General features: G+C 48.7%; 10 protein-coding genes across 10 annotated transcripts; 4 read left to right on the top strand and 6 right to left on the bottom strand.

The window, feature by feature from the left end:
• Positions 1 to 750: 750 nt before the first annotated feature.
• On the top strand, positions 751 to 2,424 carry ABOM_009852 (GMC family oxidoreductase; the record flags this gene model as incomplete). The annotated part of the gene is made up of 1 exon (XM_022536980.1): positions 751 to 2,424. One exon carries the CDS (start codon positions 751 to 753, stop codon positions 2,422 to 2,424), a length of 1,674 nt encoding a protein of 557 aa, XP_022384863.1.
• Positions 2,425 to 3,650: 1,226 nt separating this feature from the next.
• On the top strand, positions 3,651 to 4,650 carry ABOM_009851 (putative thiamine pyrophosphokinase; the record flags this gene model as incomplete). Its single annotated transcript, XM_022536979.1, has 2 exons — positions 3,651 to 3,688; positions 3,738 to 4,650. The coding sequence occupies 2 exons, from the start codon at positions 3,651 to 3,653 to the stop codon at positions 4,648 to 4,650; spliced, it is 951 nt and encodes a 316-aa protein (XP_022384864.1).
• A 551-nt stretch (positions 4,651 to 5,201) lies between these two features.
• On the top strand, positions 5,202 to 6,347 carry ABOM_009850 (DUF500 and UBA/TS-N domain protein; the record flags this gene model as incomplete). The annotated part of the gene is made up of 1 exon (XM_022536978.1): positions 5,202 to 6,347. One exon carries the CDS (start codon positions 5,202 to 5,204, stop codon positions 6,345 to 6,347), a length of 1,146 nt encoding a protein of 381 aa, XP_022384865.1.
• Positions 6,348 to 6,823: 476 nt separating this feature from the next.
• Positions 6,824 to 7,615, bottom strand: ABOM_009849 (HNH endonuclease family protein; the record flags this gene model as incomplete). The annotated part of the gene is made up of 4 exons (XM_022536977.1): positions 6,824 to 6,936; positions 6,984 to 7,122; positions 7,190 to 7,361; positions 7,416 to 7,615. 4 exons carry the CDS (start codon positions 7,613 to 7,615, stop codon positions 6,824 to 6,826), a joined length of 624 nt encoding a protein of 207 aa, XP_022384879.1.
• Positions 7,616 to 8,199: 584 nt separating this feature from the next.
• On the bottom strand, positions 8,200 to 9,022 carry ABOM_009848 (type 1 glutamine amidotransferase domain-containing protein; the record flags this gene model as incomplete). Its single annotated transcript, XM_022536976.1, has 3 exons — positions 8,200 to 8,588; positions 8,648 to 8,885; positions 8,945 to 9,022. The coding sequence occupies 3 exons, from the start codon at positions 9,020 to 9,022 to the stop codon at positions 8,200 to 8,202; spliced, it is 705 nt and encodes a 234-aa protein (XP_022384878.1).
• A 1,421-nt stretch (positions 9,023 to 10,443) lies between these two features.
• Positions 10,444 to 11,346, bottom strand: ABOM_009847 (oxidase ustYa family protein; the record flags this gene model as incomplete). The annotated part of the gene is made up of 2 exons (XM_022536975.1): positions 10,444 to 10,652; positions 10,719 to 11,346. The coding sequence occupies 2 exons, from the start codon at positions 11,344 to 11,346 to the stop codon at positions 10,444 to 10,446; spliced, it is 837 nt and encodes a 278-aa protein (XP_022384885.1).
• Positions 11,347 to 13,822: 2,476 nt separating this feature from the next.
• ABOM_009846 (ABC transporter ATP-binding protein) lies at positions 13,823 to 18,029 on the bottom strand (the record flags this gene model as incomplete). The annotated part of the gene is made up of 4 exons (XM_022536974.1): positions 13,823 to 14,750; positions 14,809 to 16,235; positions 16,328 to 16,967; positions 17,062 to 18,029. The coding sequence occupies 4 exons, from the start codon at positions 18,027 to 18,029 to the stop codon at positions 13,823 to 13,825; spliced, it is 3,963 nt and encodes a 1,320-aa protein (XP_022384884.1).
• A 1,614-nt stretch (positions 18,030 to 19,643) lies between these two features.
• ABOM_009845 (uncharacterized protein) lies at positions 19,644 to 21,139 on the bottom strand (the record flags this gene model as incomplete). Its single annotated transcript, XM_022536973.1, has 6 exons — positions 19,644 to 20,028; positions 20,092 to 20,187; positions 20,258 to 20,640; positions 20,706 to 20,810; positions 20,914 to 20,933; positions 20,989 to 21,139. The coding sequence occupies 6 exons, from the start codon at positions 21,137 to 21,139 to the stop codon at positions 19,644 to 19,646; spliced, it is 1,140 nt and encodes a 379-aa protein (XP_022384859.1).
• Positions 21,140 to 22,141: 1,002 nt separating this feature from the next.
• ABOM_009844 (putative monooxygenase) lies at positions 22,142 to 23,775 on the bottom strand (the record flags this gene model as incomplete). The annotated part of the gene is made up of 6 exons (XM_022536972.1): positions 22,142 to 22,503; positions 22,575 to 22,720; positions 22,787 to 22,942; positions 23,006 to 23,165; positions 23,218 to 23,572; positions 23,629 to 23,775. The coding sequence occupies 6 exons, from the start codon at positions 23,773 to 23,775 to the stop codon at positions 22,142 to 22,144; spliced, it is 1,326 nt and encodes a 441-aa protein (XP_022384883.1).
• Positions 23,776 to 24,798: 1,023 nt separating this feature from the next.
• On the top strand, positions 24,799 to 26,337 carry ABOM_009843 (allantoate permease; the record flags this gene model as incomplete). The annotated part of the gene is made up of 5 exons (XM_022536971.1): positions 24,799 to 24,955; positions 25,037 to 25,087; positions 25,151 to 25,222; positions 25,276 to 25,685; positions 25,738 to 26,337. 5 exons carry the CDS (start codon positions 24,799 to 24,801, stop codon positions 26,335 to 26,337), a joined length of 1,290 nt encoding a protein of 429 aa, XP_022384882.1.
• Between the last annotated feature and the right edge of the window lie 1,447 nt (positions 26,338 to 27,784).

Here is a 27,784-nt window from a genome sequence, read left to right as displayed (position 1 = left end):
CTGTCTAATTCCAAAGGCCTAGCTCAGTCAAGTTCCATTGGCCTAGCGAGGAAGGATCGAATGCCAACATTGGCAGCCTCTCAGAGTGTCGACACGGCGAGAAGGGTTTCAATTGAGATATTTAGTAATGGAATTATGCTGGGAAATGCACTATCTGCGCAATAAAGTAACCCTCTACTGACTGTAGATGGCCAGATTTCGTCAATATCACATTTGATATGATCACAGACATATTGACAACTAAAGTCCCCACTAGCCATCGAGCCGTTCATATCCTATTGGATACTATTTCCCTATTATGGTTTATAACATAGCCCCTTGTCATTGCTACTATTGTACATACGCATAGGCTAGGTTACATTCTCTAGGATATATACAGCACGGTGGATGGGAAGAGCCAACCCGACAGAGCCACCTCCCCATTCAGTTACCAAATTAGGCCTTCCAGGTAGTCCATTACTATCCCTCAATCCCATTTCTTCAAGTGTCCACAGCGAAATAGCATTATGATTGGCCAGACCGTCTATCCTCCGTCTCGGCAAAACGACGGCGTGGGGGCCTGTAATTGTCGGCTATGTCGATCGAACTACATTGCTTGAGTAACAAGGGCATTGCTGGTACATTTAGTATAAATATGTGTGCATATTCAGCTACACCCTTGTTAATATCATCTCTAAGTAACCCATTCCAATCCCTCTTTGGCTAATACAAACTCGAAAACCAGACTAGCCCGCATTCTTCATAGCCCTAATGTCAAGCTTAACAAGAGACTACATTATAATCGGCGGTGGGCTCGCCGGATGCGCACTCGCCAGTCGGCTTTACGAAAAGAACAATTCGCTGAATATCCTGATCATTGAGGCCGGAGCCAACGCCGTGGACCACCCCCTCACCAGCGCCCCCCTTGCGTGTTTCGGTGCTCATTATTCCCCACTCGACTGGGCCTATACCACGGTGCCACAGAAGCATCTCAACGGCCGAGAATGCTACAACAGCGCCGGCAAGGCTCTCGGGGGTGGTTCTGCCACAAATTATGGTACCTGGACTCGCGGAAATGCTGCCGACTATGACCGCTGGGCGAAGTTAGTCGGCGATGATGGCTGGAGTTACGAAGGCCTGCTGCCGTACTTCAAGAGAACTGAAACACATTTCGATGGCGCAAAGGCTGATTCGGCTATGCATGGTACCGATGGACCGATACACAATACTTCGGTCTCTTCTAGTAGCCCCGAACGCAAGTACCCTTTGAGGGAGCCGCTGCGGGCGGCTTGGGCCAGGGTCGGTGTGGAATATGTGCCGGATGCAAACGCGGGATCGCCGCTAGGGCTGGGAGAGTTAGTGGAAAATTGGCGTGCAGGCCAACGACAGATCTCGAGCGAGGCATATGGTGTCCTTAACTGTTCTGGGATTACCATCATGACCGAGACCATGGTAAGGCGAGTTATCCTCGAGGATCGGGATGGCAAGACAGAGAAAGTCGCAACCGGGGTAGAAGTGGTAGGCGGAGAGAAGTACTTCGCATCACGAGAAGTTATTGTCTCGGCGGGTGCATATCGCACACCACAGGTGCTGATGCTCTCTGGGATTGGACCGGCAGAGATTGCGAACCACAATATCACGCAGCTTGTCAATGTGCCGGGGGTCGGCTGCAACCTTCATGACCACTTCTCGTTTGTGCGGTGGTGGAAACTTCGGCATCCGGAGCAAGGCTTGTCTATGGGTACTCCGTTATGGAACAGCCCAGCATATGCGATAGGTCTCCCGGCTGACTGGAATGTCACTGTGCAAACTCCACGTGAGGTGTTGATGGAAGCATTGATAGCTGATGGTGAGAGCGAATCGGCTCTTGAAAAGCATCCGTATCTTGCCCCTGATTCCTGCCATGCCGAGATTCTCGTTGTTTACGCCCCTGCTGGTGCAGCTGTTGCTGGCGCTGATATCCCGATGGATGGCACCCATGTTGCATCAGCTATACTAAACATGGTCCCCACTTCGAGAGGACATGTTACCATAGCGTCGAGCGATCCAATGACTCCACCTCTTATCGATCCAAACTATTATTCGACTGAAGTTGATCGTGCGATCCTTCGGGCCGCCATTCGCCAGGTAACAGAAGTTCTCTCAAAGACACCTGAAGGCAGAGCGATCGTCGAATGTGAAACGCCACATCCTGGTTTTAACCCGCTAGGGCCCGACTCTACAGACGAAGACATCGACGCCCAAGTGAAACAAGGAGGGAACACATTCTATCATCCAGCGGGCACAGCGTCGATGGGGAATGTTGTAGATACTGAACTCCGTGTAAAAGGCGTTGAGGGTCTCAGGGTTGTCGATGCCAGCATCATACCTTTGCCAATAACAGCGCACTACCAGGCAGTTGTATATGCAATTGCAGAGAAAGCTGCAGATATTATATCCAACTGAGACAAAATCTTGGTAGCTAGCTAAGTCCTAGCGAACGCAGCTATTGATTTCATGAGTTCCAATCAACATTCAATAATGACAGTGTGTAAAGACAATATTCGATAACTGGGCTACTGGTAGTAAACAGTGGAATGCGGTAAAGATGAAAAAAATAAAAAGGACAACAGAACCATCACTGCCTCCTCCAGAGGCGCTTGGTCGGTCAGCTTTTAGGTGCTTAAAAAGACAATCCCGTCCCGGAAAGGAACGGAACAAAAAGAGAAGCCGAACGCGGGGGTCGAACCCGCAACCTTGAGATACCGTGACGACTAAGAGTCTCACGCTCTACCGATTGAGCTAGCCCGGCTACTTGTTGAAGAACGCTTTCTTTTTTGACTACATAAGCCAAAGCTAAGGTCAGGGCGTATTACAGGATTGACATGTGCATTGGATGTTCATCCCCATCCTCATGCCCTACCATAACGGCATATAGGTCGATAGATGAGGTATATTTTGTCCCTTAATGCTGCAAGAACGCTATCGACGGCTTATTCATGTGTTAAATTCATGCCTTTCCTTTATCCCAGGGTGAATTGTGTTGTATACATTTCGTTCCAGTGGGTTATATATTTTTCCTCAGGGACGAAGTTTTCTTCCAGTTACAATCTCACATGGCTACTAAGTGTTTGTATACCCACATACAAACCAGTCATGCATATCACATAAATGGCAATGACGTCTTAGAAGCTTCTAAATGTCTATAGCGTGAGATAACTGTTTACTTTTGGGGCCCATCCCCTTCGAGGCCAACACCAGCGGTTCATCCGCCATCAGGTCGGCAACAGCACCAGAAGCTTTTAAATTGGACACTTGATATCTTTGAATACCATGAAGCTTGCAATCACGAAATGCGATACTATTCATAATTAAATTTATTGCAATCCTTTGGCAACTTCGCCTCGCCTAGGTGGTGCGGCGGAGGTACCATGTCGGCTTTATGCCACTTCCCAGCTAATACCCGGTTTCATTGCTTCACTGGCCTGGGAGTATTCCGTATACACCATACATCAACACAAGAGACAGCCAATTGGCAGTGCAAAAGTATTGTAAATCCATGATGAAATACACCACAAGAACCGCCTCGGCATGGGAACATAGTTTTTCCTTACCAGTTTCGCGCCCCGCATGTATGCGCTCATCCCCGATAACCCAGAACCGAGACGCGCAGCAATTATCTATCAGCCACGATGAAGACCTTACTAGATGTTGTAAAGGATTGCGACAAGTAAGCGCACTCCAAACAGCCCCATATAACCCCGCTAAAAACTGCCCAGCTTTCCTTACGCGGAAGATACAGATTCCGCACACCCGCAAGTACAGGCCTCACTATGGAAGTTCTATCTCCCGGAAGATCCCAGGCCACACGGTCTCTTGATTGATGCCGTGGTAGAGCAGATGCCATGGACAGCAGACTTCCGGGTGCTTCCTGCCCCCAAAAAAGAAGTGCACCTGATTCGGCCCGAGGGCGCCAACTGGCAAGAGAAATGCGCGGAAATCATTGAGCGACAAGCGGAACTTGCGCGCGAGAAAGGCGTGTTTCCTAAATTCGGGAAAAGGAGGCACGAGCAGTTCCCGATTGTCGGGGCCAAGTTTCCCGTGGGGATTGACCGAAGTTTCTTCTCGTACCTTGGTATCATAGGTCGTGGGGTACATCTGACCGTGTACACTCGGACGGAGTCCGGGCTGAAGTTTTGGATTCCGCAGCGACAGTTTAACAAGGCCTATGGAGGGTTGTTGGATAATACTGTGGCGGGTGGTATGGCCATCGGAGAGCAGCCGTTAGAGTGCTTGATTCGCGAGGCATCGGAGGAGGCCGCGATGCCGGAAGACCTGATTAGGAAGAATGTACGGGCCGCAGGTACCGTGAACTGGGTCAGTATTAGCGATGAGCGATCTGGTGGTCACCCGGGGCTCATCAACCCGGGGGTGCTCTATGTTTATGACCTTGAAGTCGACTCAGAGGTGGTTTTCAACGTGGTCGATGACGATGTATACGCCTTTCATCTGATGGACACGAATGAAGTGAAGGAGGCCATGTTGAACGGTAGATTCAAGCCGGCCAGCGCCAGTGTTCTCGTGGACTTCTTCGTTCGACATGGTCTTATTACGGCCGAGGACGAGGAGGATTATCCGGAGATCGTGTCCCGACTACATCGGAAGCTTCCTTTGCCAACCACGTCACAGTGATAGAAGAAATGGGGTTTCCCCGCATCATGATCGATCTTCGGTGGTTGAACTCTTGTATTCGTACATAGGCTAGTACTCGCTAATTTAAGGACGTGCCGCGGAGTACCTGAAGTGCTGGGGCGCTAAGCTGGGTTAGACGCCCTGCATAGATGTCATTGTCCTCGAAAATGGCCGGCGTCTCCCGGAACAATGAAAGAGCTTTTTATAGCACAGAATACGAAAAATTCCCGCGAATGGAAGAGTGGAGCGACCGCGAATCCCGTCGGATGTGGAGGCTTGACCATCGCACATCACCAATCACTGCGCCAGGGGAAATGCTTAGCTGTTGGGATCATGAATGCTGCCCCGCTCGGCAGTTCTTGATTCACTGCGTTGCCTAGAACTTTTCCCTGTCGTGCTGGAGACTAATAAATTCCAACGATACCCTGCTTTTTATCACCGGCTTTCCTTCTTTTTGAATAATATCTCTGACAACTTAACCCAATTAACCTCTCTCCCTCCCCACCAAAAGGACCCAGAACTATAGACAAACACAAGTATCGCATCTCACCATGGCACAAGCATCAAGCAAGCAAAACTCCATATGGAGCAAAACAAAAGTCCTCGGCAAGAAAAACTTCGACAAAGCCTGGGATGCACTGGACAAGCTCGGGCCCCCCGTTAACCGCCTGACGAATAAGCTCGGCTCAGAGGCTTTCTGGCCCATGACACTAGACAAAGAAAGTGAGAAGGTGGCCCGCATTCTCCAGAGCTTCTGCAAAGATGGCGTCTATGTCGAGGAATCCAAAGAAAGCACCCCTGTACCGGAAACGAAAGGAGGAAAGCCGCCGATCGACAAACCGCGAGGAAAGCCAAAAGTGTTGCAGAAGATCCCCTCCGAAGTGATCCGACAGGCGAAGGGCTTGGCTATCTTTACGGCTATGAGAACGGGGCTATGGTTCAGCGGTGCGGGCGGTAGTGGTGTTCTTATTAGCAGAATACCCGAAACTGGTGAATGGAGTGCGCCGTCGGGTATCCTGCTGCATACGGCCGGGTTGGGGTTTCTGGTCGGTGCCGACATCTACGACTGTGTGATGGTGATTAATACCTATGAGGCATTGGAGGCATTTACGAAGGTCCGGGTTACTCTCGGAAGCGAGATCAGTGTCGCTGCTGGGCCGGTTGGAATAGGTGGTGTGCTAGAGTCGGAAGTGCATAAACGGCGGGCCCCGATCTGGACTTATGTCAAGAGCCGAGGATTCTACGCGGGTGTGCAGATTGATGGAACGGTCGTCATCGAGCGTATCGATGAGAACGAACGATTCTACGGTCGAAAGCTGCCCGCCAAGGAAATTCTGAGTGGCCACGCCTGGGTCGACAATCCCTCGGTGAAAATGTTGACGCACACAGTTCGAGCGGCGCAAGGTGATGATGTACAGTTCGAGCAGACACCCTCGGGGGTGAACATGGCAACGGGGCCAAGTCCTAGCGATCTCCAATATGCCGATCTTGCGGGCACTCAGATGGCTCAGGTTCAGCCGCCTCCAAATCAAGGGCCACAATACAATGCTGGACCGCAACCCAATGCTGGACCAGAGTATAATGCTGGGCCACAATTCAATACTGGGCCACAATTTAACGCTGGACCGCAGCATAATGCTGGACCACCATACAATCCTGGATCGCAATCTAATCCTGGGCATGCTGCATACTATTGAATGCTATATTACGAGATACCTATGTTACTGTGGACCAATACTCGGAATGCTGTTTTATGAGACTGGACAATTGGTGCAATTGTGTACCCTACCATCTAGACATACATTCGGCTTTTTCAAGAACCTTTTATTCGTATAGTACTTTTATTTCCTTGGTGCGTTGATATATAGTTTCCCTCATGATGATACCGCAACCGGAGGAACTCGATGTGATTATGGACTGCCCTCATTGACAAACGTTGATGTACTGGCGTATGTATCTACAGATAGACATAGGTATACCACTAAACTGAAAATCGGGGCAAATGTGAGGACAGTATAATAGGATAAGCTCCACCTGAAAATCACGGCAGGGGAAGGGTTTGCAAACAATTGTATAGCGGGACTGCTATTTAAATTCATCCATACTATATCATGGCCACACTACGGTGGACCGACAACACGTGATATTATGATCAGTATATACAGTATCACCACTAACACGAGTCAAGCATATCAACCAGAGCACTCTTCTCATCCTGCGTAATAGTCAAGTTGTACACCGACTTGACCCGCACCCACATCTTTGCGTAGGTACAATAATACGAAGCTACACAGTCAGCACACGACTAGATGGAAAGGTTGGGACGAACTTACCCAGAGGAGGCTTCCACTCCTCCGGTCCATCGTCGCTCTTCTGGCGGTTAACGGAGTTTGTCACCGCAATTAGTTGGGGGTTCGTCAAGTCATTGGCAAAGGCTTGACGTTGGTCCGTGGTCCAGTCTGCCGCTCCACTCTGATAAATTTCATTAAGCGTCAGATCGCAATCAGTCCCTTGTCTGGATGGTGGCAGATAGACTTACCTTCCAGGCATTGGAAAGCGGTACAACATGGTCGATGTCTAGATCGCTCTTATCCGTCCAGGTCTCTCCGTCGTACGGCGAGTACCATGTCCCACTAGTGGGAGAGCAGGAGTCGTTCTTTACGATGTCCTCGCCATCGCGGGCAAGCACGACTTCACGGGTATCGCATGAACTTTTGTAAAGTCTTTTAGACATTTATCCTTCAAGAATGGATGACAATACATACTCGCCCTGGCTGATCCAATGGGGAAACAAATCCCGGTCATAGCCATCCTGCGGGCCCTGAGCAGCGACGGTTAATCCAGCCAGCTCATTCTCTGCTGTGGTTGTCGCTGGGATGCCCGGGGGAGTTGGCACTGGAGCCGGGGCAGGGATGGCATTCACGAAGGGAAGGGCCAAAAGGGCCAGGACGGTGAAGTGGACCATGATGCGACAGGCCGAGGAAGATGGATATGGAAGAGCGCGCACGGTTTACAACACACATCGTGCTGGCGGCCTTTAAATATGCCGCTGCCGGGCGATCAGCTCCATCCCTTGCATCTCTCTTCATCTGCCGGGGTGTAACGTTGCTGAAGCCAGTCAAAACACCATGTGCGCGGACGGGTTCTTGGCGTACATGCGCGAATGCAATCCAGCAGCACACATTCTGCAATGCCGCAACGCCTTTGGCCGCGGCTAGGGTCTTGGCTAATTTAGTACCTGAACCGCCCTGTCGATTCCCCAAATGGGAGCTCTTCAGCATATTGGAGCGGGGTGCTTATCAGTCCCCCCCCGTCCTTTGTATCTCCGGTGGTTGAAAACCACGCTCGGTATTGAGTACGGCTGATTCGCCCACGGACAAGCAGAATGGGGGGGATCAGCGCTGTCAGGGTGGTCTGCGTGTTAGATATACATTGAACCGTCGGATTCCGACGGAAGAAAAAACCAAATGAAGCGAAATGAAGAAGATGATCATTTTACTTCTCATAACAATCATATATTTCATGAATTATCGGCATATACTAGTAATCTTAAAGTCCCAGCGCCTTCAGGATCTCCTTTCCAACGCCCGTCGCACTGGCCGGGTTCTGACCGGTGATCAGAGTCGCACCGTCGGAGGTCTTGGAGACGACCACCTTCTCGCCCCACGGCTGATCGGCCTTCACAAATTTACATCCGGGGATCTTGTTCATCTCCGTCTCGACCAGGTATGGCATGAGCTCGGTCAGTTGTGCCTGGTCTTCCTCGACGTTGGTGAAGGCCGTGACGGTGGAGTTGGCCAGCAAGGGCTGTCCGGCTGTGGTGGTCGCCTTGAGGAATACGGTCGGGCCGTGGCAGACAGCAGAGACGGGCTTTCCAGCGGCAGCGAAAGCCTGGATCAGGGCAAGGGAGGTCTCGTCGTAGTGGAGGTCAAACATAGCTAATCGCGGTCAGTCAGTTCGATCCCCGCTGCCAAAGTGAAAACGAAGGGTTCCTTACGTCCATGGCCACCGACATAGAAAATCGCATCGAATTCCGAAACGCGAGGCAGGAAATCCGCCAGCTTGTGGGTGTTCTTCCAGAGCGACTGCTGCTCCTGCAGAAATTTCGCCGACACGGGGTCGCTTCCGAACATCTCGACCGACGAGGGGTCGAGGGGAGCCTCACCACCCTTGGGGGACGCGACGGTGAGCTCGACCTTCTCATGAAGGACCTCCCACGGATGGGCGAACTCGGGCTAGAACTTCGCATTAGACCTGCTCGATAGACCGGTGTCCATGGCGGGGTAATACATACCAGGTACCATCCGGTGGCGTGGTCGTGGTCCGGAATCCGGGCCTGGGAGGTAAGAACAACGAGCACCTTGGGAGCCATTTTGTCGGGATGTGTGAATTGTGTGGGTTTTTCTGTGTTGACTTGTAAACCCTCAAGAATTGGGTCCAGGTCGACCTTATATAGGGTATAGTGGGGCAGCTGAGGATGAATGACATCACTTCCCCTGGAAGGTCCTTCACGCGCCCACATACGTTTATTTTGAACATGATTGTTTCTCACTACTTCCTCAAAATTCCACTAGGAACAAGTATGGGGTCAAAGTTTATGGAAAACACGGTTCCTCGATCAAAGGGCAGCTACGTGGACGAATGGCCTACGAGTTCCTGAATAACCACACAATCGACGGTGAAGGAATTGTGTAGAGCACCCGACACAGCCAATGAGACCTTTGGGGAAAAGTCAAACGGAGCGCTAATCGTACTAATGTTTCTTTATCGCGTGGAGGGACCCACGAGGTACCGTCCCTTCGGCAAATAATCGCCCCGGCTCGGCGACTATTCATTAATTAATAAGTTCAGTAATCATGGATGACCACTTTATGTGTGTACTGAAGGTCATGGACCAACAGCCAGTCGAACGGAGCCACCAATATTAAGACACGGTTGTTCATACAACTGAACTTTTGACTGTTTCCAGTTGCTATCCATGTGCCTCGGATATCACACCTAGGGCTAGTAAGGTGGTGGTTTGACCTCAGGTGCTACATCAGCCTTGAAGAAACGATTCTTAGGAAAACAGTGCTACTAGTACTTACCTGATGTCCTTAAAAGACTAGTGATTGGGCCTCCCGGCTAACCGATTAACGACGTTAATCCGGCATCGGTGGAATAGAACTTGTGGTGGCACTGGGAATACTTAGAGCCTTGGAAATTCGTGGTAAGCTATCACTGGCTACTGAACAAGACTAGCAATGAAGGCAAGAGTGACAGAATCATCGGAGCCGGTATCCCTCGAATAGGGACGACTTATCCCACCGCAGCCTTGGAGATATTGGGATGCTTTTGGCCATCGCTAAGGAACCTACAGCGAAGATCAAAGATCGTCTACATACTGGGCTCGATGTAGCCTTTCTGTCCTACAACAACGATGCGGATGGACCTAGCTTAGATAGTTGAAATCAGCACTGGGTCTATCTTCTGATAAGCACTCAGTTCCAAAAATGGGCAGACTGTCACTAGTAAGGGAATAAAGTTATAACCCTAGAAGGAGGTCTCATGTGAAATAGATATTTATTGTATTTTCATCATGCATCGGCAATTGTACTTTTCCTGGAGCGGTCAACTTGGCTAGGATCTACTTCCTGCATACCATGACATGCTTCTTTTAAACTGGCGTAGTGGGATTATGGACTATTTAAATAATACATACAAGCGCGTGCCTAACAGTAAAGGAGGTGTAGACAGTCCCTAGCTTGGACCTGTAGGTAAACATCATCACTGTACTGTCTCGCCCAAGTCAAATCACACGTGCTGAACGGCTGCCTTCTTGCCTCTGGACCGTACCCATTGTTGGACAGTTTCGAAATCCCGACAAGTATGCGTGCGCTCCGTCTCCCCTAAGAGGGTCAGATATCGCCTGCCTTCTCGAGTCTGAACGACGGGTTTCAGTGTAACCGGGGTCAGATCTCCGGAGCACATGATTGTCTGGCGCAGCTGATCGATGCAATGATCTAAAATGCTTCAATTAGCCCCTACCATCTTCATACGAGACCACAAAATATCTAAAAACAACGTACCAACATGCATCTCCTCGATTTCACCCGGGAGAGAATGGTAGTGGCCCATGGGTCCCCCAGGCCTGATGCGTCTCCTCAAGATGTCTAGACAATGCAATGAATGCATCACATCCACACCTCCATAAACACCGTCCTGCGGGACAACAACACTCTTTGTCATTTTCTTGAGGGGCTCTAGCTCGGACTCGGACGTATCTTGATTCATCTGCTCAATCTCATATTGCTCAAACAGAAAATATCGCTCTCCTATCAACTCCTCCCAGGACGCATTAATCTCCTCCGGCGGGTAGTTCCCCGTATATCGCTTTTCGCGGGGATCGTCAACGCGATATAAGGTTCCGTTTTCTGTGGCCCGGATTGCCGAGCTGAATCTCCGTTCTTCCAGCCGAATATGTGGCTTTACATCGTCAAAGTCTGTCGAGAAACCGGTCTCGTAAGTATTTGTGGTGGGAATATGTTTCGGCGAGATTGTATAGAGAAACTGGACAACTGAGAGTATGGCAAGTGAATAGGCTATACATTTCCAGCGTTGGACCGATGATGGTGGTTCCTCCGGATCGAAGTAATCCGACTCATTTGAGAGAGGTTGTCGCTCGTCTTCTTTGCCGATGCTTGTAGTCGCTGACATGGTCTTTTGTCGAAATGAGGTATTTGCCGATTAACTCGAAGGAATTGGAGCCGATAGGCATAGACCCAGCTGAGAGGCGCAGCCCAATTCTAGTGACCACAATGCCTTTACTACCAGAAGATAAGATATACCTAGGTGATGGTGTCAAAGCTACGAGAGTATGCAGCTTTTTAATCGCTCTGCGAAGAGGATGGCAAAATAGAATGTCTCATGTTCAAGGGTGGAAAAATGGAATTTAGGGGGGCTCAATACCTCTTCTTCCTGAGAGCACCCGCTAACTACATAGAGCTTTTTGAAGGAGTGTGCACAGAGAAGTAGGATATGATATACATCATTCACCCCCTCGCTAGATCTACGGACACCTTTCCTCCGCGGGAATTCCACGCAAGGGGTTAGATTGGTCATTTTTCTAAGGCACGCAGCACCTTGGGCTATCTAGTGCAGTACTTAGTAGGTTTTAGGGCCCGCGAGGGGAATGTTGGCCTTTTGGTAAAATTACTTTGTTTAGCCTGACGCCAGATATCTATAAAATATCATTACTTAGACACGGAGAGCTAAAATATGTGATATAGGATATAGGTGTGGTAAGTATCGACTCCTTCGGCCAAGGTCCATGATCCAGGGCCACTTGAAAACAGGAGCTGATACGTATGGTATATAGATGATTGCATGAATTGGTGATACGAACCCTCAAAATAGTGGCTTATAAGCATTCAAAACGAGACGGCTGACATATATGGTATGGATAGTCGTTGAACATCACCCTATGATTGCCGGTTTATTTCATTCCCGAATCTGGATGGAAGTAAGTGGCATCTATACCTCATAACTCGTTATTCCTCATTGATTCAAGCTCTGTTATCTCAGCTTCCTTCATTATTGGGAGAACGCTTGACAAGCACCGAGCCCAGCGGTGTGTTTGTTTGGGTCTAGGGTTGGCTTTTGACCAGGGTGGTTGTAGGCAGAATAAATCTCCATTTGGAGTTTCCTTTATGCTGGTTGATTTATATTTAATTCTATATTTATTAGATCTTTTTTTCTTTGAAAAGAGATTTATACAGTAGAGCTATAAATGACAGTCACCGCTATCTTCAGCTGCAATGAGGTGAAGACGCTTTCAAGGTCAGCCAAGGTTGGTAATGATAGTAGAAAAGAGATATACTCATTATTCATGCAGGCCCTAAAGGCTTTAGGTGAAGCCCTGGACATTGGTAGGCACGCTGTTCATCACCGAGCTCGATGAGTTCGATATGTTTCTAACAAGCCTCATTGGTGAAGATCTGTATGGACATTTGTTGAAGCCTTCCACACGCAATCCTGTTGCACTCGGGCAAACTCTTTGATCTCGTCTCCTTTGTCGTATTTCGTTGAGCTAATACTAGACCAACTGTCCTGGAATTCTGGTTTAAATATAGATATGCCGTGATACCCGACCAACGTTGGATACAAAGAGGATACTCCACGCTAATTATGAGGAGCTGTCATATGCATTAAAAGACAGCTGCGGACGGTTTCAGCAGCCTTAGTTTCTGATAAAGGCTCAATCTTACAGTCCATTGTGCTTCTACAGTCATTATTGAGGCCAAGGTATAGGTTCTATTTTCTGACTCCCTGGCTTAAAGAAACAGATAGTCACCGGCTACGAGATGTTCATAGGGTGTTGTTATCAAGTGCTCAATTATCTCCTAGCCTGTAGATAGATAACAACTACTGTTAAATTGAAAGCTCAGGAGCGGAAAGTGAAAAGCATCAAAAACAGTACCTGTCATGATGAAGAACATAGATAGAATATTGCTCTTGGGGTACATAATTCAAGCAAGGGCCTCTGTAGGAAGGCCTGGAACCAGGATTTATATAAACGGGACCGGGTTTTAGGGATCCAGGAGCCCTGCAGAATATACAGGTCAATTCAGGAATAGTTGGATAGAAGGCGATGTCTTTATAGGAGTGGGCTTATTATTGGTTTGATCCAGACAATTTACATAGCTGCAGTTACTGTAGAACGAGAGCCGAAATCCGTTGACTTGTAGGACCCGAGGCCTAAGGAGCGATTGTGTGTAGCTAGACGCTGTGTATAGGTTCGTATGGTGAAGACCGCATGGATATGTTTGATTACTGTTGAGGCTGGCTTGAGAAGCAATTTGGGGTGAGCGATCACCTTGGCCATCGTGAGGGCGCAAGAGAAAAGGCTGTCTTCGCGACGCGCTCACGGCCTTTTTGTTCCAATGCCCTCATGTCAGAAACTAAACTACGAGATGTCGTGGAATCGTGATACGGACTAGTCACAGACAAGGACTAACAGCATTATTACTATCTAGTGATAGAAAAGAGAAATAACCAAGAATGGTAAAGATCATGGGATGACCATCGTCATTAGGCACCGAAAAAAAAGAAAAAGAAAAAGCAGCAATTCGACTGTCACTATCCGACCGAGCGCTTAGAACCGCTAGAGAATCGGGGTCCCCAGGAAGAAAATTCACATTCCGCCCAGATTCTGCAAGCCGACGAGCTCAAAGTATGCCGACCGCTTCTGCATCAGCTCAGAATGAGTTCCACACTCGATGATGCGGCCTTGGTTGAAGACGTAGATCATGTCTGCCTTTTGCACCGTACTGAGACGATGCGCCACGGCGATCGTCGTGCGGCCTTTAACTGCGGTATCCAGAGCAGCTTGCACGAGCTTCTCAGACTCTGAATCGAGAGCAGAAGTGGCCTCATCTAGCAACAGAATTCTGGGGTTGCGGAGCAATGCTCTAGCGATTGCAAGACGTTGCTTCTGGCCACCTGACAGCAAGCTGCCCTTACTACCAACAAGGGTATCGAAACCGTTTGACAGACTGATGATGAAATCGTAGATGTTGGCGTTCTTGCAGCATAGCACCATCTCGTCTTCCGTAACGTCCTCTCGGTCAGTCCCCAGCATGATATTCTCGCGGATGGTACCTTGGTAGAGCGTTGGCTCTTGGCTGACAAGTGCGAGATGGGAGCGGTACTTGTTGATGTTGAAGGACGAGATGGGCTTGCCGTCGACATAGATACCGCCGAGGGCTGGATCGTAGAATCTCTCGAGGAGGGCAATTGCAGTGGACTTGCCACATCCACTAGCTCCAACGAACGCAACATACTGCCCCGGCTTGACGTGCAGATTGAGACCTCGCAGAACCAGCTGATTTGCTCGCGTCGGATACCTGAAGTACACGTCTCTGAACTCGACATGGCCTTCTATTTTCTGGACCATCTCGCCATCATGGCTCCAGCTATCTATTTCCGGTCTCCGGTCGAAGAGAGCCTTGAGACTAGCAGCAGCGTGTCTGGCTTTGGCAATATCCGGTGCAAAGCTGAAGATGGTCCCTGCGGACTGCGCCCCAAAGATGACTACGCTAAAACACAGGAAGAATTGGAACCTGAATATAAGGGTTAGAACTACTCTGACGTTTGTTGAGGGGACTGTCATCTACCCACATGGAATATTCGTGTCGGCCGAACAAGGTACCTCCATACCAAAAGCCGAGAGCCATGCAAAGAAATTGAAGCGATTGAGATGCCGCGTAAAGAACGGATGACTTGAGAATCGACCACACTAGCCTACGACCTTGTGAGAGGAGCTGTTCGTGGTAGTGATTGCAAACATCCCTCTCGCGGGTCAGGGAAGCCACGGTTCGGATGGCTGAAGTGGCCTCGCAGGCATAGCTTGCAGAATGTTCGTAAGCTTTCTTCTTCTCCTTCTCGAGTCGGACCAGCATGGACAAACGGAAGTACCCACAAGCGAGAAGGAGGGGGATGGTGGACATGCACACCAGACTAAGCTCCCACCCTACGGCCAAACCAATGGTGCAGGAGGCAATTAAAGTGGTGACCATCAATAAAATCGTCATAAGAGTAATCCCAGACAGCCCAGCCAGGTGGGAGGTCTCAGTGGACAGGAAAGAAGTGAGAGCGCCCGAGGAACGTTTGTCGAAAAAGGCAATGTCTTGCCGGAGGATATATCGAAATGCTCGGTCTCGAACCCGATGGGTAAGTCGCTCTGCGCAGTAAGAGAACGTAATGCCCTGAGAGATGATAACGAGCAGCTGTACAAAGGCGAGCATCAAATACATCAGTGACCAGAAGTTGGCTTGTCGCCGTATCTCAGAGCGCTCTGAAAGAGGAAGCGAAAGGGCTGTAATGCACTTCGCGAAGAAGACAGCTTGTGTTGGATTACATCCACCCCAAATGGGCGAGAGTAAAAGTCCAAATACCATATATTTCCATTCTTTTTTGTTCAAGCCAGCGACAAACCGCACCAGCGTGAATAAGGTATAATTGTCGGCGATATCCTCCTGTCCCTCCTGTGGAAGTGCCGTTCTCGATGCGGTCTTGTCTGATCGTGTCTTGTCCACCTGAAGTACATCAGGGTCTGTTCCTAGATCCTCTTTGTCTATTCTGTAGCGATTTTGATTGAAAACGGGTCCCCGTAAATCGTAATCGGTTTCAGGTATTATAGGATCTTCATCTTGGTTTCTAGACTCTTGCTGCATCGCGATTCGTTGAGCCTCGGCCAAGTTGAAGTAAGCCGCTTTCTTCTGAAGAAGGTCATCATGGGTGCCCTGTTCGATAATACGTCCGTGGGACATCACCACAATCTTGTCCGCATTCTTGATAGTGGACAGTCGGTGAGCAATGATCACGGTGGTTCGTCCCTGCGCAGCTTTGTCGAGTGCGGCTTGAACAACACCCTCGCTCTTCGTGTCGAGTGCGGATGTTGCTTCATCAAGTAGCAGGATCTTAGGATCGCTAACCATGGCCCTAGCAATGGCAATACGCTGTTTCTGACCTCCGGAGAGAAGGAACCCTCGTTCGCCAATGTCGGTTTCATAGCCCTCGGGAAGGGAGGTGATGAAGTCATGGGCCTGAAAAGCAACGAGGTCAGAACATCGTATCGCCTATGGTACGAGTAGAGAGGGTGTTTGAGGCAGGGCATCAGGGCATTTGCCTGTCTTACGTTTGCCATCTGAGCAGCACGCTCGACCAGCTCACGAATTGCTTTATCAGACTCATGCTCGTGCGCTGTTCCGATCAAACCGTGCCTGATATTGCCAAATATCGTAGTAGCGAACAAGGTAGGCTCTTGGCTCACCAGAGAAATTTGTTGTCGCAACCAGCGTAGATTCAGGTCTTTGATATCATGGCCGTCAATGTGTACGCATCCACCGACAGGATCGTAGAAACGCTCCACTAGCCCGACGATAGTGCTTTTCCCAGACCCTGAAGCCCCAACAAGCGCCGTAGACTTGCCCGCGGGAATCATCAAGCTCACGTCATCCATCACAACAACGTCGGGGCGGGAAGGGTATATGTGTCTGATATTCTTCAGTTCCACATTTCCGTGCAGTTCCTCTAGCTTCTGCCCCTCGGTCGAGGAAGGGTCGAGAGGAGAGACACGATCAATGGTTGTGTAGATCTTGTTGGCTGCGGCGACTGCTGAGGTGATGGCCTGAATATTCGGTGTAATATTCCCGAGGGCAAGAGCCCCCATCATGATAGCCATTTGAATAGTGAGAATTTGCGATAATCCAACGGACCCATCCACAAGGAAGCGGGAGCCCATCCAGAAAGACAGTCCGTAGTTGAGGTAGATGTACCTTGAAAAAAAAGAAGTCAGAACACTCGGCTGTTTGAGGTAATTCAAAAACCATCATTTGAGTGGCGAGACGTTGTGCCACTCGCTGTACGTACAGAAAGAGAAAAGCAAACATTGAGCTGGTGGTGGACTTGAGCTTGAACCCGGACTTCTCTGCTTCGACGAGGTACCGATCGTATCGTCGAGCCAGCTTTTCTTGAGTATTGAACGCTGCCGCATTTCGGATCGAGCTGATGACCTCTTCCGCAACCGTTCCTCCAGCAGCAAAATGGGCGAGATATTTCTTGCTGAGCTTGGCGACGAACGAACCCACGGCGCCCAATGTAACAACAATGGCGGCGACAGTAGAACACAGAATCAGCGTGAGCTTCCAGTATGTGATGAAGCCAATGACGAAGGCGGCCACAAAGGTGGCGACAGCTGTCAAGGTCAATGCCACTTTCTCTGAGATACCTTCCTGGACAAGATTGGTGTCTGCTGTGATACGTGTGGTGATCTCCCCCGCGCCGAGTTCGTCGAAAAAAGCAATATTCTGCCTCAGAATGGCGGCCAAGAACTGCTCTCTAAGCTTTGCTGTGATGTGTTCACCAGCATACACGAAACCCACCGTGGCCAAGTACACCATCACGAACTCGCCAATAGCGAGATAGAGGAAGTACAGAGAGAATCTAGCAAGCTCGCTGGTGAAGTGGCTGTCAGATATGTCACCCAGTAAGGAGCTGCGGAAGGTGCCTGCAAGACCTCCAAACAGGACGGTCATCAGAGGCATGAGTGCACCGCCGATGATTGCTGCGAGTGAGGCGATGACCAGGATGACCTTGTCATTTCGTGTCGCGTAACGGTACAGCGTCATATAACTGACCTGGGTGGCGGGCAGATCCAACTGCCTCTGGAGGATGACCCTCTCGTGCTCAGGCAGATGCTTGAACGGGTCATCATCTTCCTCGTTTCTGTCTGTATCTGCTGGCGCTGAGCCGACTCGGTTCAAGGGAGGGCTGGTGGGCGTGGCGTCTTGGCCTGCCTGGAAGGATGCTTGCTGGTCTCCAAGGTCGCGGCTTGGCATGGTGAGGTAGTCCAGCAATCATTGAAGGGGGCAGTGGCAGTCATCTATGTTGGTCAAAAATGCCAGGAATTGCATGAGGATGAAAACAGGAGGATTCTTGGAGTTGCAACTGCATTTTGTGAGGCGAGGATGAGCTGAATGCTCACGTTTTCTTTGTTTAGGATCAGGGGGTACGACAAGGATATGGAATGTATTATGCAAGGCTATCTGTGTACTAGGTAGTGGGTCACTACCCAGTTATGCACATAAATACGTGTCTCCTGTCATAGGGTGATTTTTCCCATGAGGCAGACTCTAGACCATGTATGGGCTCGTTAGTAACGGCTAGTCTCATCCCATCTCGCGCGGCTGCAGCTCCTTTGTTTGAATTCTTTGACTTCTCAAAACCCAGACCTCACAACAGCAATGCGGGTGATCATTGCTGGCGAGGGCCTGGAGCGCCTCACGCTTGCAACTGTATTACTAGAGGCTGGCCTTGGGTTTAGACCAGGGTTGTTTCTCCTTGTTACTATGCCCTACATTTTGTCTTCTCAGGTCTCGAGAAATGGGCGGCAGCTGATGCAAGGCTCACCAATTTGGCCTACAACCCGGGTGATCTTCCCTTCATTGTGCTCTTTATGGGTGCACCAATGTTCCGCACCTTGCGCCGCTACTATATCAAGTTCGATACGGCATGGTGTCACTAGCGATGGATGCTTCAACCACTGGCTTTCATTGCGACCACGCAGTGGATAATGGCGAAAGTTCGGATGAACAAAAGACAGCAGGGATGAGGAGACGATAAACCTCTGGCACTTTCCATATTTCAAGCCAAATCACGATGATGCTTTATGATCATATAATATAAAGACAGAATGCTAGAAGATTGGGTGCAAAGGGTGGTCGACTGCTTTTACTTCTCTGTAGAGCATGGGATTGTTTGGGAACCGAAGGACTCTGAACTTCCAATTCCTTCATGATCTCGCTGTTGAGTCTAAAGATATGCGTCAATGTTAATACCTCCGATTTTCAAGAGGGTTCCTAGTAATTGAATGTAATCCATACTAGCTGCCTCACCTAGCGCAGCTTCAGGCCGCAGTGTTCAGATCCTCGTCTCGCTAGAAGGTCCGTGGTCATACGAGTACATCCATAACGCACATTGCAACCCACGTCTTGATCTCAACATCTGTCCCCGTCGCCATCGCCCTCGTAGCCTTCAAATAATCCGGTAGTTACTCAATCTTCGACTCCAAGACCGCCCCACCGTTCTTCTCCAGCAGCAACTGTAAAAGGTGATAAGGTTCCTATGACGCAGCGCTGCTCACCCGTGAAACAGCAACTTGCAAAGGGCTCAACTTCCAGTTGGCTGCGTTCAATAAGTTCAATAAATGGCTTGAGTACAACTGAACAAACGGAAGCCCTCTTCTCCACACCCTATGGTCGTCTGCAAACCGGGGTGAACTAGTATGGAGTCGAGACACCACCATGGTAGTGTCCCTAACACACCACAAGGCATGGTATTCTTTGGCTTAGAACAAGGCTGTTTGGTCCCTCTACTTCAAAGTACATCATTTGCAACGTAGCCTTATGGATCGAGGAAAACAAAAGCAACGCTATTTATAGACAGGCATTGGTTCAACGAATCTCGGTCTCTTCGACGTCTATTTCTACAGTTTTCAAAATACCTTTCTGGCTTGTACGACTGTCAGCAATGGAAGTCGCATCTCTGCCAGCATAGATGCCATTATCCACCAGTCGCGAGCCACGGCATCGCCATTCATGTAGTTCATCCAGCTCATTATATTCCATTTGTGGTATGGTCTCTCCGTGGCCATTCTTCCACCCGGATCCTTTGTTAGAACTCCACATTTGTCTTTTGGACAGACTGTGTCTGTTTGATTTACTCAAGCTTTTAACCTCACTACTAATAGCTGTGGCGACCTTCCCCTTGACATGGCGGAAGAAGGATGGGACTGCAGGCAACGAGCTAGCAATGATACCGGCACTAATCTCGGCAGATCTAGTAAAGATCACCATTGTCAATACACTCCATCTGTCGCTGGAAGGGAATGGAAAGCCTTACGTCCAAAGAAATTCTGGGAACCAGTCGTATGTCCTATCAGATGTGTTGTTCTTTTGCACACTGATGCCAATGCGCATGGCGCTTGAAAAGCATGCGCTGGGCATTCGGTCAGCGCATTTTTTAACTTCAGGCTTTTCAAGGCATGCCGTATCGCTTGGGTACTTACAAGAGGCCAGCAGCGAAGACGGCTGATAGACCCAATTTCTGAGTATTTCGCATATGTAGGCGCCAGACACAGAATATGGGTAGCATCAGTAGCGAGAAGTCTGAAATGGTATTCAGGATAGCGGTTGAAAGGATCATCATGTTCACATTTATGCAATGTCCATGTACATCAGCGTTCCAGATTTTCTCGCGAGGCACGCACGCAAAAATCTCGATAAGGGTGTCCGCCAGGTAGAATGCGGCGTTGAACCAGAGAAGCCCGTGGATAAAGATGTACATCCAGCTTTTCTTGGCTGGAGCAAAAACACGGAGGTAAAGCAATAGGATGGACAGCTTGGTGATGAATATTAGGGGGCCGTACATAATCTGGGACGCGTTGGCAAGCTGTATTACAAGACTGATCAGCATCTGCACCACAAGACACAGATTCGAAAATAGAATAGCCCTACCTTTGCATATTTCACAAGGTCTTCTTTAGCAACCTCTGCCTCATGGATACCACTCCCCACCTTATCGGCTTCAAAAGCAATGGTAGCATATCCTATAAACCCGACCTAGTCATTGAACCGTAAGCCCCATTTGCTTTCACTTGCATTCCTTTCCACCCTGTTCACATTTTCGGCTATAACAACAAAGCCACACAACTGGAACACTCACTGAAGCAATGAGACAAGTATCTGTCACAATTCACAGTTAGCTTGTTGTTTCCTGCATCAAATATCCGGCACATACAGTCTTCCCAGCTTGCGGACCGCCTTAAGAAGAACTTCGTATAAATTCTCATAGCCATCACTAGAGCACTTGCGACAAGGCAGGTTGATTGACATACTATGCTCCATGGTCTCAGGGAATCGCGGTAGCTGTACGACTGGGCATCCTGCATCTCTGCCTAGCTCCGTCAAGGCCACTTGATGTAAACGGTCGTTGGCCTTGAGGCTCACCTTGATTATGCTGGGGAATAAAAGAGATACAAAGGAAAATGTGTGTTAGAGATAGAAGCATATAGCAATATTGACGAGCGAACGACAGAAAGAACACTTAGGGGCCAACGGTCCTTCCATGTTTTGCAATGGTGATGCTACAGCACTACTAGTACAGCAGAAATTTACTCGTTGACCAAGGATCGAACGGTTGAACATGATCCTGGAGAGATGGACCGGTCGATTCGGCCCGAATAGATTAAAATACACTGGGGCGTTAAGATTTGTTGACGTGTAAGCTATGGCACCTGCATATTGTGGCTGGGACTAGCTGCGTCTGCCTCTTTTTCGCCGGACAACGAATATTATACCACTGAATTAGGGCTGCAAGGAAGGACATGATTGGGTTCTAATTAATCCGAGGCAACCACCATGGAAAGGCTTGCGAGGTGGGTCGCGCCGAAGGATTGATAACCCTCGCATTCTTTCCACCTTAAGCTTCTCGGTGGTTAACGAACCCTGTAAAACGTTACATTCGTCCTTTCTTTGTTAAAAATTTAGCGTTAGCCACAGGGCCCAGTTGTGGGTTCTCGAAAATGGCACCATACCTACATTTTCCGAGGAAAAACTATCACGCGCGAGAAGGGTCTGCCATCCTAAGTATGGGTTGTCCAACTATATCAAGGAGTCATATAGCAGGTAATGTAACCATATGGTAGTTTATATTACGGCACTGAAAGTAATTCATGTGCCTATAACCCAGTTCCCTTGATTCTCGAGTCTTACTGGGGGATATACTACCAGTACAGGGCCATGTGTGGACTCATTACCCTGATCAACTGAACCAATAATACGCAAGATAATCACAATACCCCAAGGGTATATCCCAGCTTCGCCTATAAAAATGTATTAATTTACCAGAGAGGAACTATCTAGAATAATCCAAAGAGATTCGGCCTAAAATTTTAGAGCGACGCGTCAACACGGCGATCGCTAGCAATCTTCTCCCAGGCCTCCTCGAAACCCAGCTGCACGTCATGTCCATAACACCAGGCTTGTGTTTCTCGGTCGGTCATGCCGTAGGGGCTTTTCTCAAGCGGTATTCCTTCCAAGGAAGGCCGCATTGCATTGTCTCTGGCCTCCTGCCCTGGGCCATCGCAAAGATGAAGAACTCTCCCGTTAGCAAGGCTCGCCTGCTGAACTTGTTTCGCCCGACGAATACGTAACGTCTCAACCAGCTGGAGTACCAGTGGAAGATCACGCTTGTCAGTCACATATGTGAGAGCTTTGCTTAATGTAGCTGCATCCTCGACGGCCATAGTAACACCTGGAATGAAACAGATGATCGAAGATTAGTCCCATCATAATACCGCATCAAAGGAAAGAAGTGCAGCGTACCCATTGATAAGTATGGCACCATGGCATGGGCCGCATCGCCAATGAGAATGAATTTCCCAGAGTCAGAAACCCATTTATTGAGAGGGTCTGCCTCAAAAAGGGGCCAATTATGAATTGATCTCTTCTTTCGTACAATCTTCATCAGCCTAGAGCCTACTGTGTTAGTCAACTACTAGGTCAAATGTTGCTTTTCGGGCATTCAATAGTCATACATCGGATCCCAATTATGAAAATACGACAACATCTCCTCGGTTAGTTCTTCCTGGGACATGTTTGAAGTATCACTCGCATCAGGGTGCGAAAGCACCAGGTTCAGGCGAGTTCCATTAGATATCATGTAGGTCATGGCGGAGCAATTGCTTCCTAGCCTGATAATTGTGAGTACCGAACTGAAATGTTATTTAAATGTTGAAATTTGATCAGAACAATACCAAAGGTTGAGGTTCGGATTAGAGACAATCCATGCTGTCTCTGGATCCGCCAGGAGATCTGAGACCTCGACGATAAGTCGATACGCAGCGACCCCGGTTTTCCGAGGGCCTCCTTTTGTGGTGGTTCCTAGTAGTTTGGTCCTGGCAAACGAATTGATACCTTTCCATCACTGTCAGCTATTATGTAGGACTGTTTCATGGTAGACACATACCATCAACTGCAACTATCAGGTCCGGACGTACGGTTTCGCCCGTTGCAAGTGTCATTGTTGGCGCATCCATGTCGTAATCAACAGCGCGACTGGAAGTTCTGACCTCAACGCCCTGTTTGAGAGCGTGCTCATAAAGCACACTGTGCAGCTCAGCGCGGTGAATTACTAGGTATGGCGCCCCAAACCTCTTCTCAAAATCTGGATTTAACTCAGTGCGTGCGATAAACTCCCCATCTTTCCATCGTCGCATGTTCAATTCCGACGGTAGAGAAGACTTTTGCCATAGGTCTTCATTGATGCCCCAGTTGAGCCAGTAGCGAACACCGTTTGGTGACATTTGTACACCAGCACCAATCTATGCACGATCAATCGCTTTCTTGGTGAGTTGGTCTTTATTAAGGCAACGCTTACCTCCGATAGCTCTGGCGTAGACTCATAAACCGTGACATGATGTCCATCTTGAGCCAGGGCAATGGCAGCTGACAAGCCGCCAATGCCAGCTCCTACAATCGCAATATTTAGCTTGACAGCTGATGTGCTCTTATGAACTGGCTGCATGCTTTTGGGGTATGTCCTGCTATCTTGCTTCTTTAAGATAATGAAACGTATTCAACCCGAGGAAAGTGATTGAACTCCTTGACGGCTTGGAATTCCGTTGATCTGTTGCCGCTTTTATAAATTAATGTTAAACGTCAACCCCACCGTTATCTCGAACCCTTGTTGATCGTGACACAACTACTGCACACTAACTTGAGATCCATACGGATCCACATTTTACTATTGTGACGTTAATTTAGTTTCAATATAATCTTACAGACTGTGGGCCGTGGTTGCACTGGAGAGAGCTAGACTTCGGCCGGAATGATTATAATAGCAGCGAACAAGGGCCTTAGCTTTTGTAGCATGAAAAAAGACCGCACCTTGAGGGAATTTTGTTGCTTGTACTTGGAGTTTTTGTTAGGAATGCCGAGGTTGTAGAAGTTTCTTGGTTTCTTCTCGTCTACTATCTTGGTTTTGTCCAATTGTAGTAGCTGTGAACTACTCGAACGCACATATCGCTTGCCCACTTTTGATCGAAGGTCGTGGACGGCATAACCAGCCATTTCGAGTTGTCTTTCTTACTTCTAGCCGCTTTCATTCCATGGTTGCCTCCTCTTAGGCCTCGATACTGAAGGACCTCACATACGCGCCGGTTGCATGCAGCACAATTGCAGTTTATAATATGAGTAAGTCATGCTCATGTACCCCTCGAGGTTTTCTCTCCTTTGCCACCTGTTTATAGCACCTAATCACTTAGCCAGCATACTGACGGTGCCATAGAGTCTGAAGGTGATGTCACGGTCGATTCCAGCAGTACGAGCGATGAGTTCGCCGGCGACGCTGTCCCGGATATCAACGAAAAGCGGTTGATGCTCAAGATTGATGCCCATGTTTTGCCAATTCTGTGCGCCCTGTACTTTCTTGCCTTTCTAGATCGGTGCGTTCCATACCGGCAGCATATTCACTGCGTCTACCTTCCTTTTGTTGGCCCCTCTTTATACCCACGGATACTTACGCTGCTCCGTATCAAACAGAATCAACATGGGCCACGCAGTCGTGTTTGGCCTTGAAGAGGATTTGGGAATGGATCCCAAATCTAATCAGTTCAACACGGCGTTGACAATATTTTTTGTGCCATACGTGCTGCTGGAAATCCCATCAAACATCGTCCTTAAGAAACTGCGACCCCACGTTTGGTGTATGTCCTTTCCGTGCGGATCAAAATCTATATTACTATCCAAAAGTTGTGCATAGGAATACGGTTAACACACAATGACAGTGGCAGGATGTATGTTTTGCTTCGGGGTTCTGACAATCGGTCAAGGTTTCGGTGCGTTCTCCCGCTCCTGACTGAAGATGGTGATACAGTTTTTTAACACACCCCACCGAATAGTGAAAAATTATGGTGGTCTTCTAGCGACACGCTTCTTCATCGGTGTGACAGAATCCGGAATGTTTCCTGGATGTAAGTCAAATCTAACTGCGAAACCGAGAGGGTGATCTAACCTGCATATCCAGGCTACTATCTGATTGGAATGTGGTACAGGCGTCCAGATGCCCTCCGGCGATATACATATTTCTTCAACTCAACAACGCTTGCGGGCGCATTTGGAGGGCTAATAGCGTATGGCACAGGATACATGCAGGGGATGAGGGGATACGGAGCCTGGCGTTGGCTTTTCATAATTGAGGGAGCCGTAACATGCTTTGTTGCCGTTCTTGCTTGGTTCCTCATCTCAGATTTTCCCGAGCAAGCCAGATGGCTGACTGAGACCGAGCGGCGATGGATGAAGAAGAGAATGGAGATTGAGCATGGGAACGAGTCGGCGAAGGAACCCATACGTTTCACTGACGTGGTCGAGGTCCTCAAGGACTACAGGATCATCTTGGGGGCACTCATCTATTTTTCTTTTCTAGTGCCATCATATGTATGTGATCCTTCCTGTGTCTTTCTTAGAGACCATTCTCACCATCCTCCAGTGTTACGCATACTTTTCACCGACTATCATCAAATCTTACGGCTACAGCACGCTTCAGACGCAACTGCATTCCGTGCCTCCTTTAGCGATGGCCTTTTTCATTTCTCTCGGGGTTGCATTTGCCTCTGATCGACTACGCCACCGTTATCTATTCGTTCTCTTTAATCTGCTGGTTGCAATCGCTGGGATCGCAATCCTGCTAACAGTCCACGAGAAGCCCCGAGTCCAGTACGCCGCGCTGTTTCTTGTGGTCTTCGGCCCGTACTGCGGAATGCCCGTCGCTATCTGCTGGTTCACTATGAATGTAGGGGGCCACCGGCGGCGAGCAATCGGTACAGCGCTCCAGCTCGGGTTTGGTGAGATCGCGGGCATAGTGTCGACATTCCTCTTCCAGGCCAAGGACGCGCCATACTACCATACTGGGTACAGTGTAGCCATTTCCTTCTTCACTCTCGCCGCCTTCTGGTCCACTTGCTATTATTTCGCGTGTTGGATGGAGAACCGCAGGCGAGATCGACAGATGGCCGATGCGGACAATTCGCCTGAAGCTACAAGGGCAGGGGACGGGGACTTGGATGTGTCATATCGATACATGCTGTAGGTCGACGGAGCGTGGGTGCGAGGATGGTTCAGAAGCGATATATGGCCTGGCAAGAAAGCTCTCTCGATTTCCTGTTACCACAAAAGATCCGCATAAATGAAGACAATGATATAGTGATTTGCGCTACTACGTATTCGACAGGCTTTCGTAGTTGTAAGCATGATTCGAAAGACACCACAGGCCCATCAGGCACTATTAGTCTTTATGCGCTGTAATGCTACGCCTCACTGCGCGAAATAAAAAAGACTTCTGAACTGTCATATATTACCAACGTATTATTACTCTGTCCATCTTCGGGGTTGACTTGATTGCAGTAATTGGTAAACTCTGCTACGGCGCATATCTGCCCAGAAGACAACAAGTACTATATATAGGCCTTGCAACCAATTTCAAATTGTGAGGGTTCAAGACAGGGTACCAGTAGCCAATAAATACGTTTTCAGATGAAACTTTCTGAAGCGGAAATTAAAGGCTATACCACGCTGGTTATTTCCTACACTCTCCGTTACTATCGAAACACATTAACCTTGATATTTATTAACCCGAGCTATACAAGATCCAAGCGCATACGTATATAAGATGTGGCAAATAGGGCTACCATTTAGTACTTCAACCACATGAGTAGACTCAAGCGAGTCTACCAGGAGTTGCATAGTTATTACCAATAGATACATAGGGTCAATAGAAGAGCATCCAGCCAACACCTTCTGTATATTGATATCCCCTTGCACAACCCACCTGTTCACGATTGACAAGAGAAATGTATCTACCCGTTGAGAGAGAGATAGTCTAAATGGGCCCAAGATTGGTATCGCGACTAGCTTTGAAATCCTTGACATCTTAAAGATTGTAAAGCCCATTTGCACTGTTCCAAGTATAGACCTGTTGAGTACCCGAAGAGAAAATACAGCAGTAATATATTAGCTAAATGACCAGAAAGGGGAAGAGACAAAGCAACGCGGATGGATAAGATATAAGCAGTAACTTACCCAAGGTTAGTCGGATGAATGCTTGAGCATCATCTATGCCCCATTTCTCACCCTGTATATTCTCAGAAAGGACGAAGAATTTAAGAAGGCCTCCTTCTACTGTGTGATATGCCATATCATGGAGGGTTCGAGCGCTATTTATTATTGTCTGATGTGACTGCCTGCGCAACCATGAACTGTGCACTGACCATTCTTGCCTCAAGGTATAGGTGCAGATAATAATATGATCTGCTTTCGTAATGGCGAAGGGATCGGGACGAACGGTTTCGGCTTCTTTGTTGAATCTCGTGCAGTAACTATCTCGTTTCGCCATGTGCGTCATCCAATTGTCCCATCTATTTCTCCACAGCACTAGAGGCAGTCATGTCAGCGACAATGAGGTTAAGAATATCGTCAAGAAAAGAAGATCAACCTTGTTCTTCAGAGTCCGACTTGTAGATAAGGCGTTTATGTCTTGT

The sequence above is a fragment of the Aspergillus bombycis genome (genome assembly GCF_001792695.1).
Source record: "Aspergillus bombycis strain NRRL26010 chromosome Unknown contig00119, whole genome shotgun sequence".
Lineage (NCBI taxonomy): Eukaryota > Fungi > Ascomycota > Eurotiomycetes > Eurotiales > Aspergillaceae > Aspergillus > Aspergillus bombycis.
Note: the sequence above shows the minus strand (reverse complement) of the source record. Positions and strands in the feature narration are given on the sequence as shown.